Source organism: Schistocerca cancellata, chromosome 1, assembly GCF_023864275.1.
Source record: "Schistocerca cancellata isolate TAMUIC-IGC-003103 chromosome 1, iqSchCanc2.1, whole genome shotgun sequence".
NCBI lineage: Eukaryota > Metazoa > Arthropoda > Insecta > Orthoptera > Acrididae > Schistocerca > Schistocerca cancellata.
Window position 1 is genome coordinate 877,438,178 of NC_064626.1, and position 12,400 is coordinate 877,450,577.

The 12,400-nt window shown below is 40.8% G+C and overlaps 1 protein-coding gene across 3 annotated transcripts in view; it reads left to right on the forward strand.

Moving 5' to 3' along the window:
* LOC126190282 (cell division cycle and apoptosis regulator protein 1-like) overlaps positions 1-12,400 on the forward strand; it is a 253,430-nt gene that overhangs the window by 109,609 nt on the left and 131,421 nt on the right. For all 3 annotated transcript variants that reach the window (XM_049931010.1, XM_049931011.1, XM_049931009.1), the window contains exon 10: positions 5,046-5,335. In XM_049931010.1, the coding sequence (XP_049786967.1) occupies positions 5,046-5,335 (290 nt within the window). The remainder of the gene's footprint in view (positions 1-5,045; positions 5,336-12,400) is intronic.

Here is a 12,400-nt window from a genome sequence, read left to right on the forward strand (position 1 = left end):
CAATGTCATCGGCGAACCTCAAAGTTTTTATTTCTTCTCCATGGATTTTAATACCTACTCCGAATTTTTCTTTTGTTTCCTTTACTGCTTGCTCAATATACAGATTGAATAACATCGGGGATAGGCTACAACCCTGCCTCACTCCCTTCCCAACCACTGCTTCCCTTTCGTGACCCTCGACTCTTATAACTGCCATCTGGTTTCTGTACAAATTGTAAAGTGCCTTTCGCTCCCTGTATTTTACCCCTGCCACCTTCAGAATTTGAAAGAGAGTATTCCAGTCAACATTGTCAAAAGCTTTCTCTAAGTCTACAAATGCTAGAAATGTAGGTTTGCCTTTCCTTAATCTAACTTCTAAGATAAGTCGTAGGGTCAGTATTGCCTCATGTGTTCCAATATTTCTACGGAATCCAAACTGATCTTCCCCGAGGTTGGTTTCTACCAGTTTTTCCATTCGTCTGTAAAGAATTCGCTTCTGTATTTTGCATTCGTGACTTATTAAACTGATTGTTCGGTAATTTTCACATCAATCAGCACCTGCTTTCTTTGGGATTGCAATTATTATATTCTTCTTGAAGCCTACGGGTATTTCGCCTGTCTCATACATCTTGCTCACCAGATGGTAGAGTTTTGTCAGGACTGGGTCTCCCAAGGCCGTCAGTAGTTCTAATGGAATGTTGTCTACTCCCGGGGCCTTGTTTCGACTCAGGTCTTTCAGTGCTCTGTCAAACTCTTGACGCAGTATCATATCTCCCATTTCATCTTCATCTACATCCTCTTCGATTTCCATAATATTGTCCTCAAGTACATTGCCCTTGTATAGACCCTCTATATACTCCCACCTTTTTGCTTTCCCTTCTTTGCTTAGAACTGGGTTTCCATCTGAGCTCTTGATATTCATACAAGTGGTTCTCTTTTCTCCAAAGGTCTCTCTAATTTTCCTGTAGGCAGTATCTATCTTGCACCTAGTGAGATAAGCCTCTACATCCTTACATTTGTCCTCTGGCCATCCCTGCTTAGCCATTTTGCACTTCCTGTCGATCTCATTTTTGAGACGTTTCTATTCCTTTTTGCCTGCTTCATTTACTGCATTTTTATATTTTCTCCTTTTATCAATTAAATTCAATATTTCTTCTGTTACCCAAGTATTTCTACTAGCCCTCATCTTTTTACCTACTTGATCCTCTGCTGCCTTCACTACTTCATCCCTCAAAGCTACCCATTCTTCTTCTACTGTATTTCTTTCCCCCATTCCTGTCAATTGTTCCCTTATGCTGTCCCTGAAACTCTGTACAACCTCTGGTTTAGTCAGTTTATCCAGGTCCCATCTCCTTAAATTCCCACCTTTTTGCAGTTTCTTCAGCTTTAATCTACAGTTCATAACCAATAGATTGTGGTCAGAGTCCACATCTGCCCCTGGAAATGCCTTACAATGGAAAACCTGGTTCTTAAATCTCTGTATCACCATTATATAATCTATCTGAAACCTGTCAGTATCTCCAGGCTTCTTCCATGTACACAACCTTCCTTTAAGGTTCTTGAACCAAGTGTTAGCTATGATTAAGTTGTGCTCTGTGCAAAATTCTACCAGGCGGCTTCCTCTTTCATTTCTTAGCCCCAATCCATATTCATCTACTACGTTTCCTTCTCTCCCTTTTCCTACTACCGAATTCCAGTCACCCATGACTATTATATTTTCATCTCCCTTCACTATCTGAATAATTTCTTTTATTTCATCATACATTTCTTAAATTTCTTCTTCATCTGCAGAGCTAGTTGGCATATAAACTTGTACTACTGTAGTAGGCGTGGGCTTCGTGTCTATCTTGGCCACAATAATGCGTTCACTATGCTGTTTGTAGTAGCTTACCCACACTCCAATTGTTTTATTCATTATTAAACCTACTCCTGCATTACCCCTATTTGATTTTGTATTTATAACCCTGTATTCGCCTGACCACAAGTCTTGTTCTTCCTGCCAGCGAACTTCACTAATTCCTACTATATCTAACTTTAACCTATCCATTTCCCTTTTTAAATTTTCTAACCTACCTGCTCGATTAAGGGATCTGACATTCCACGCTCCGATCCGTAGAACGCTAGTTTTCTTTCTCCTGATAACGACGTCCTCCTGAGTAGTCCCCGCCTGGAGATCCGAATGGGGGACTAATTTACCTCCGGAATATTTTACCCTAGAGGACGCCATCATCATTTAACCATACAGTAAAGCTGCATGCCCTCGGGAAAAATTACGGCTGTAGTTTCCCCTTGCTTTCAGCTGTTCGCAATACCAGCACAGCAAGGCCGTTTTGGTTAGTGTTACAAGGCCAGATCAGTCAATCATCCAGACTGTTGCCCCTGCAACTACTGAAAAGGCTGCTGCCCCTCTTCAGGAACCACACGTTTGTCTGGCCTCTCAACAGATACCCCTCCGTTGTGGTTGCACCTACAGTACGGCTGCTGTCTGTATCGCTGAGGCACGCAAGCCTTCCCACCAACGGCAAGGTCCATGGTTCTTGGGGGAAGCTTTCTCTAAGTCTACAAATGCTAGAAACGTAGGTTTGCCTTTCTTTAATCTTTCTTCTAAGATAAGTCGTAGGGTCAGTATTGCCTCACGTGTTCCAACATTTCTACGGAATCCAAACTGATCTTCCCCGAGGTCAGCTTCTATCAGTTTTTTCATTTGTCTGTAAAGAATTCGCGTTAGTACTTTGCAGCTGTGACTTATTAAGCTGGTGAAGGAATTTCAGAAAAGTATGTTTAGTAACTTTGTTGTAGCAGCAGAGCTTAACACTGCATAATTAAGGTGTCCTCTATTGTATCCAGAATCTTAACTGTTTTAAACGTAAAACTTCACAGTTTTGGTCTCATTTAATTTATTTGAAAAGATAACCAGTTTCATCTTTGTAGCCATCATTACATCTTATAAAAACAATGATGTAGATAAGGTAAAACTGTTAACTGAACTAATTAACAATTTATATGATGCTTAAAATTCAAGCCGAAAGTGGTTATCTGTTCGAATAAATTAAACTGCAAGCAAGACTGTGAGTTCAACTATTTACATGGATGTCAATGCCACAAATTTCCTCCAAAGGTCAAAATCCTCTCCTCTTATCTTTACTGTTTTCTTGGCCTGTTTGTTCACAATCTATATCTATACTCGACAAGCCGTCTAATGAAGCATGAAGGCAGGTACTTTGTGTACTGCTATAATTTCCTCCCTCTGATGTTCCAGTTGTGGATTATTTCTGGGGAGACCATGTTTGTTAAGCTCCTGCATGAGTTCAGATTTCTGTCATATTACTGCCATGTTCATTTTGCAAGCTTTGGAGTAAATAATATGTTGGTTTGACTCCTTTTGGAAAACATACTTTCAAAATTTGTATCAGTAGGCATCTCTGTGATATGCAACGACTGTCTTGTATCATCTGCTGCTGGAGTAGCTTGCTCACCCATGTGATGCTATTATGCTTACTAAATGAACCTGTTCCAAAATATGCTGCCTTTCTTTTCTCTGTTAAGTCAACCAGGGAGGAGCCCAGGAGTAGAGAATGTCAGAATATGGTTTTGTAAGTTACTACCTGTGCGAGCAAATTACATATCCTTAACATTCTTTCAGTCCCTTTCAGATTGGCATCAGTCTTCTCTTTGTTGTCCTCCTGTAATTCAGTCTGTACACATACCTTCAGATATTTAATAGTTGTGGTTGTGTTCAGTGATTGACTGCCTATGGTGTAATAAAACAATAGTAGATCCTTCCATCTGTTCGTGTGCAATAATGTATGTCATGTTAGTTTATATCTAGTGTCAACTACTAGTGTTGCTTTATAGAATCAGTCTTTCCAGATTACCCATCAAGAAAAGTGATCTTGTGTATTGCACTTACAGTATTCCTTTTTAAAGTATTTTATCATACGCAAGTCTTGACAGTTGACCTGTTGAGCAGAAAATGAACAACTCATATGTTTTACAAAAATGAAATGCTATTCCGTGGCCCAATTATCTGCAAACGGAAAGAATTTTCTGTTGTGTGCCTCCAGTGAACATGAAAACTAAAGAAAAGTGGTCTTGATGCTGTCTATATACTTGAATTTGCACCATAACTTACTGGCAATATTATATTTGTGAGAAAGCAGGAGCTATAGGTGTTTAACAATGATTTACTGTGCTCACTTAACTTTACTATACTTAATGTAATTAGTTAGGCTTTCACAGCCCCCTCCCCCTTTTTTGTTGTGGAATTGCCATGGTGGATCATTCACAGGTATATTTGCCATTGTTTGGTAGCATTTCTTGTTTCCAGTGTATTGCTAGCGTACTTGGCTTGAAACATCATGGGTGAAATGTCAGGAAGAAGAACCAATAGTGGATAACGTCTGTTATGCTTAGAATCATGACCAGATGAATTCTGCATCACCATAATTAATAATAAATATTACAATACTGGAAATTACAGATGTAAACAGCAAACAGAACGTGAGGATAGCCAGCTGCTTGTGAGCTTCCTTCTATCTCTTGACTAATAAAATAATTGGTAGGTGGTGTGTTATCATATCTCCTACTGTAAACTAAAGAGGTGTTATTCATTATTTTGAGACAACCAGAGTAAAATCGAGAAAGACTAACCAAGCAAGCAACCAACCAGAAAATGGGAGCTGTAACAGAAAGGGACAAAGAAACCAAATGAGGGAAAGATGCTGCAGTTAGGTGTACAGTGAAAGGGAAGAATATACTAATAAAAGGGGATACAGATGGGCGGGGAAATAGCAGTTACAAAAACTAAATAGGAAGGAACAGAAAAGAGAAAGTAACATAAAGGATTGAAGGAAATCATTGTAAAAGTGGATAGCAAAATAATGATAATCATTATGACTTTTTTTTCTCTTCGTATTTTTCTCTTCTTTTGAAATCCATCATATGTCAAGAGCTTTTTCAGCACTATAGACTTCCCCAGATGTTTCTACATAATTCTAGTCTCATATAATAAAACCTCTTCCACGACCCACTTCATGCCTAAAATTAATAAACATTATCTTGTGCAGGTGATGTTAATGAGTATGCCATTGATGGAAGAGGTGTACCGCAAATGCTGTCAACTTGCAGAAGAAAAAGACAAGGACTCAGATGATGGGCGTGATTTTGTACACCCAACACGGCTCATCAATTTCCTTGTTGGACTTCGTGGGAAGAATGAAACTATGGCAGTAGGTGGTCCATGGAGCCCATCACTCGATGGTCCCAATCCTGACAAGGACCCTGCAGTTCTCATTCGTACAGCCATCCGTACGTGTCAGGCTCTTACTGGCGTCAATCTCAGCAGTTGCACTCAGTGGTAAGTTCTATCATTTCATTCTTTTTGTTTTGGGCACTGAACTGTGATAGGACACACGTCTAGTAAGATGTGGTACTTTTTGTAACTCCTGCAATTTAATTCATTATTGCTACCATTGCTCACAAGGGTAAGAAAACTAAAAAAAAAACAAAGAAACTACTTGATTTATTCTCAGTGCAACAGACTGCAAGAGATGTACAACAGAGAGGAAAGGTATGTGCCATGAGATTGCTTTGTAGTTTTTCAGTCGTGCATCTGAATAGAGGAAAACAGCTGCAGATTGGAGGGTAAGATACAAGAACCTTTTAAAGCAAGGACTGCAACCCCCCCCCCCCCCCCTCTGCACCCTCCCAAAAACCACCTTATACGACTGGAGCAAGCCTGACAAATACACTATTATATTCGCTCGTTTCTCATTTTAGTTTATCTCTTAGCCCTCCACTGACTATTAAAAACAATGTTAATTATTAAAAGTCAGGTATTGAAACAAGCACTTCTACAACTGCTTGATAAAAAGTGGTATGTGGTCATAAGCTGAAGACTCCAGTGGTCCCCTTTTCTGTTGACTTGCCTTCCCTTGTCACCTTAGAGCCAGCATGATATAACAAAGATGTTACTCCAGGACCTGTCATCAGTATTTGAGGGTTTGCTGTTATTCTTGACATTTGAAGGCTTTGTTTGAGTAGGATGAAGATGAGATCTTCATACTGAAATTCCAAACTGTCTCCATTCACATGACAGTCTTTTAATGTTATGTCTGCTCCCCCACATGGTCATTCGGAACAGTAGCAACTTAAAACATCTACATTTTCTCATCATCATTTAATGTGTAGTTATTTTAATAGTATCTTATGCTTGTTCCTTGTCTGAATCATCTTTAATAAACACTTCATTAACCTGTCATACATTGATGCATGTTTAAGTGGCATGAAATGCTCTTCATGTTAATCATTGAGAAATTTCAGCCTCATGTACACTGATAAGCCAAAACATTATGGCCACTACCCACCACAACCTTGGACGACACCCAGTGGCGTTGCAGGCACATTACGCGGTAAACAAAAGTATGTAAGTGGAGCAGATTCAGGCAGGGGATCACCTCAGTGAGAATGTGGGCTGCAGATGGCGAAATCTATTTAGTTAAATGACTTTGACAAAGATCAGATTATCATCACATAGAGCCTGTGAATGAGTATCTCAAAAATGGTGAAACTGGTCGAATGTTGCATGTGCTACGTTCATGAGGGTCTATGGAAAGAGGCAGGAAACTACCACTAGGTGCTAAATGGGTGGGCATCCACGACTCTTCACAGAATGTGGTGTTTGGAGGCATGTTTGCTCTGTGAAGTAGGATGGATGGATGATGACCTGTGCAACTCTACTGAAAGAACTCAGTGCTGGTGCACGCAAAAGTGTTTCATAGCACACCGTTCATTGCATATTGTTGAACCTGGAGCTCTGCAGTGAACCACCCCTATGTGTTCACATGTTGACCCATCATCATCATCAGTTGTGATTGCAGCGGACACAGAACATCGGGAATTGATCATCGATCTGTGGAAATGGGATGGCTTTTTGTGTGAGTCACACTTTTGCTACCGTAGGTTGCTGGTCATGTTTCGGTGACCAAATTCACCTGATGTAAATCATATGGAACCCATCGGGGTCGCTATTGGGCACCATCACTGGGTATGCAAATCAGTGGCCCTTTATTATTTATATGAATTACATGACCTGTGCTCACTCCAGGCAAATGCCGGGATGGTTCCTCTGAAAGGGCACGGCCGACTTCCTTCCCTAATCCGATGAGACCGATGACCACGCTGTCTGGTCTCCTTCCCCAAACAAACAACCAACCAACATGACCTGTGTGTAAACATCTAAAACCACATACCTCCACAAACCTACCAACAAATTGTCGGATCCCTAATATGCAGAATCAGTATGTATTTCATTCCAAAGGTGGCCAAACAAGCTATTAAGCAGGTGGTTATAATGTCTTGGCTCATCAGTGTATATGTGATGATAGAGTAGTGACCATCAACAATGATAAGAAGCTACTTGGTGTATTAGCTATTGAAAACTGTGGTAAAACACACTTAGTGTTTCACTATACTTCCGCCCATTTGTGTACTATACAGGGTGATTCAAAAAGAATACCACAACTTTAAAAATGTGTATTTAATGAAAGAAACATAATATAACCTTCTGTTATACGTCATTACAAAGAGTATTTAAAAAGGTTTTTTTTTTCACTCAAAAACAAGTTCAGAGACGTTCAATATGGCCCCCTCCAGACACTCGAGCGATATTAACCCGATACTCCAACTCGTTCCACACTCTCTGTAGCATATCAGGCGTAACAGTTTGGATAGCTGCTGTTATTTCTCGTTTCAAATCATCAATGGTGGCTGGGAGAGGTGGCCGAAACACCATATCCTTAACATACCCCCATAAGAAAAAATCGCAGGGGGTAAGATCAGGGCTTCTTGGAGGCCAGTGATGAAGTGCTCTGTCACGGGCTGCCTGGCGGCCGATCCATCGCCTCGGGTAGTTGACGTTCAGGTTTCATAACTAACCTTTTTCGTAGGACTCTCCATACAGTTGATTGTGGAATTTGCAGCTCTCTGCTAGCTCTGCGAGTCGATTTTCCTGGGCTGCAAACAAATGCTTGCTGGATGCGTGCTACATTTTCATCACTCGTTCTCGGCCGTCCAGAACTTTTCCCTTTGCACAAACACCCATTCTCTGTAAACTGTTTATACCAACGTTTAATACACCACCTATCAGGAGGTTTAACACCATACTTCGTTCGAAATGCACGCTGAACAACTGTCGTCAATTCACTTCTGCCGTACTCAATAACACAAAAAGTTTTCTGTTGAGCGGTCGCCATCTTAGCATCAACTGACGCTGACGCCTAGTCAACAGCGCCTCAAGCGAACAAATGTACAACTAAATGAAACTTTATAGCTCCCTTAATTCGCCGACAGATAGTGCTTAGCTCTGCCTTTTGTCGTTGCAGAGTTTTAAATTCCTAAAGTTGTGGTATTCTTTTTGAATCACCCTGTATAATACAAATTTTGATAACTTTTTACTAACAGTCCAAAGTATTATTGTGTAAATGAAAATGATAAAGTAATAGAAATTGTGGGTGATTTTTATCTTACATTAATTACATCTCTGTTGTAAAATAATACATAGGTGAGGTGAGTAAATGCATATATTTGCACATCACAAACAGTATTTTTGAAATTTTCCCGGCAGATAGAATATTCCATTGTTTTTCTGGCATGCATCTGGCCATCATAACCTCCTCTTCCTTACCAAACACTACCAAAGAAAATTGGTGACTAATTCCTATTGTAATTCGAGCTATACTTCGGGGGGGGGGGGGGGGGGGCGGGCTCGTTTGTGTCATCTAGATGTCATAGTTGTTATAGCAGCACAGTAACAGATAAAACTTATGTATCAAGGAGACAGTGTTCATATCGAGTACAAATAAACATAGAGCTGCCTGAGAAACTGAATACCCACACTGCTTAAGAGTCAAATGTTGCATCTTTCAAATTGATTATACATGACAAAATGCCAGGCAATGTAGTGTAAGCCTTCAAGGACACGTAGTACACCTTTTGGTGAGCAGGTGGTTTCATGTGGATGGAGGTTGACAAGTTTAGAACTTGACTGCAGAATCAACGTTCAAAAGATGTCATAGGCTTGAAATTATATCTGAATTTCCAAAAGTGGTACATTTCATAAAGCCTGCTGGCCACTTCCAACAAGGTTGCAGTAAAGTAACTGCAGCACTAGTGTAAAAGAAAAAAAATTGATACACTTGTAGAAAATTAGATTCCATCACCTAAGAGATGTACAACTTGCATTTTGTCATAGCAGCTCATCCTTTCCCATTTGCTTGGAATTATGCTGATGATGTAATCCAATAAAAATCAGACTGTGTCCATAAAGACTCCACCACAAAACAAGTCACAAAGTTCTGCAACTGACAATTCTTTCACAGGCAGATTTTTTAAATTATTTATTTAAGTTCTGTTTTTAACTTAGGAAATTAAAATAAAAAGCAAAATATGCTAACACAGCTGGAAGATATCCTAGAAAGATGGAAAGAGAATTTCTCAGAAATGTTAAATTGCACCAATCCACACATAACCTTCAATTACACAATGTCTGAGAGTGATAGCATTAATAATGGCGAATGCAGAATGACAGAACAGGAAGTGATCCACACCATTCAAAAGCTCAAAAACAACAAGGCAGCAGGTGAGGACCAGATATCAGCAGAGATGTTAAAAGAGGTCAGAAGCAAATTACACAAAGAAATTTATAACCTTATCACAATGATCTGGAAAGCTGAAACACTGCCGGAAGATTGGAAAACGGCAATAATTTGTCCAATACACAAGAAAGGAAACAGAATGGAATGTGGAAATTACAGGGGAATCAGTTTGCTGAACATAACATACAAAATCCTCTCAATGATCATTCTGGAAAAACTTAAACCTTATGCAGAAAACATTATTCATGGATTTCGAACAAACCATTCCACAACTGATAATTTGTTTACTATATGACAGATCTTTGAGAAATACTGGGAATTTAACAAAAACATCCACTGCCTCTTCATTGACTTTCAGCAAGCCTACGACAGCATCCACAGACGTCGCCTCTACAACACATTATGAGAATTTAATATACCCAGTAAAATCATTAGGATGATACAACCGTGCATGGATGGCTCCCAGGTAGCAGTGAAGTTCAGAGGATCCATATCCCCCACCTTTCCAATTAAAACAGGCTTAGGACAGGGAGACGCTCTTTCATGTGTCCTCTTCAACCTTGCATTGTAGAAAGTGGTTCGAGAGAGTAATGTACATCTATACAATGGTCTCAGATTCGAACACAGTGAAGTATAACTCCTGGCTTATGCAGTAGTTATTGGGAGCTCCAAAGTTAGGCGGGTGATGGAGTCCCTTAGGGAGATAGCGGAAAGGTCGGGGAAGAAGGCCAGTGTTCACTCTGTCTGCTTGCCGGGGGGTCTCATCCGAGATGTGGAAGAGGTTCTGCCGGCGGCGATACAGAGCACTGGGTGCACCCGACTGCAAATTGTTGCTCATGTCGGCACCAATGACTCCTGCCGTCTGGGTTCAGAGGTCATCCTCAGTTCGTACAGGCTGTTGGCGGAATTGGTGAAGGCGGAAAGTCTCACTCGCGGGGTGGAATCAGAGCTAACTATTTGTAGTATCGTTCCCAGAACCGATCGCGGTCCTCTGGTTTGGAGCCGAGTAGAAGGCTTAAACCAGAGGCTCAGACGATTCTGCGGAGATCTGGGGCGCAAATTTCTCGACCTCCGCTATCGGGTGGAGAAATGTAGGGTCCCCCTGAATAGGTCAGGCGTGCACTACACGCCGGAAGCGGCTACAAGGGTAGCGGAGTACGTGTGGAGTGCACATGGGGGTTTTTTAGGTTAGAGAATTCCCTCCCTAGGCCCAACAAGACTCCTCCTGAGACGCGGAAAGGTAGGAGTAGGCAAAATGCAACAGGGAATAACAATATTAATGTGCTAATAGTAAACTGCAGGAGCGTTATAGAAAAGTCTCAGAACTGCTCTCATTAATAAACAGTCACAATGCCCATATAGTACTAGGGACAGAAAGTCGGCTGAAACCAGACGTAAACAGTAATGAAATCCTAAACTCAGATTGGAGTGTATACCGCAGAGACAGGCTGGACAGTGAAGGGGGAGGTGTGTTTATAGTGATTAGAAGTGCAATAGTATCGAAGGAAATTGACGGAGATCCGAAATGTGAAATGATTTGGGTGAAGGTCACAGTTAAAGCAGGCTCAGACATGGTAATTGGATGTCTCTATAGGCTCCCTGGCTCAGCAGCTGTTGTGGCTGAGCCCCTGAAGGATAATTTGGCAAATATTTCGAGTAGATTTCCTCACCATGTTATAGTTCTGGGTGGAGATTTTAATTTACCAGATATAGACTGGGAGGCTCAAACGTTCATAACGGGTGGCAGGGACAAAGAATCCAGTGACATTTTTTAAAGTGCTTTTTCTTAAAACTACCTTGAGCAGTTAAACAGAGAACCGACTCGTGGCGATAACATATTAGACCTTCTGGTGACAAACAGACCCGAACTATTTGAAACAGTTAACGCAGAACAGGGAATCAGTGATCATAAAGCGGTTACGGCATCGATGACTTCAGCCATAAATAGAAATATTAAAAAAGGTAGGAAGATTTTTCTGTTTAGCAAAAGTGACAAAAAGCAGATTACAGAGTACCTGACGGCTCAACACAAAAGTTTTGTCTCAAGTACAGATAGTGTTGAGGATCAGTGGAGAAAGTTCAAAGCCATCTTACAATATGCGTTAGATGAGTATGTACCAAGCAAGATCGTAAGAGATGGAAAAGAGCCACTGTGGTACAACAACCGAGTTAGAAAACTGCTGTGGAAGCAAAGGGAACTTCACAGCAAACATAAACATAGCCAAAGCCTCGCAGACAAACAAAATTTACGCGAAGCGAAATGTAGTGTGAGGAGGGCTATGCGAGAGGCATTCAATGAATTCGAAAGTAAAGTTCTATGTACTGACTTGGCAGAAAATCCTAAGAAATTTTGGTCTTATGTCAAAGCAGTAGGTGGATCAAAACAAAATGTCCAGACACTCTGTGACCAAAATGGTACTGAAACAGAGGATGACAGATTAAAGGCCGAAATACTAAATGTCTTTTTCCAAAGCTGTTTCACAGAGGAAGACTGCACTGTAGTTCCTTCTCTAGATTGTTGTACAGATGACAAAATGGTAGATATAGAAATAGACGACAGAGGGATAGAGAAACAATTAAAATCGCTCAAAAGAGGAAAGGCCGCTGGACCTGATGGGATACCAGTTCAATTTTACACAGAGTACACGAAGGAACTTGCCCCCCTTCTTGCAGCGGTGTACCGTAGGTCTCTAGAAGAGCATGGTGTTCCAAAGGATTGGAAAAGGGCACAGGTCATGCCCGTTTTCAAGAAGGGACGTCGAACAGAT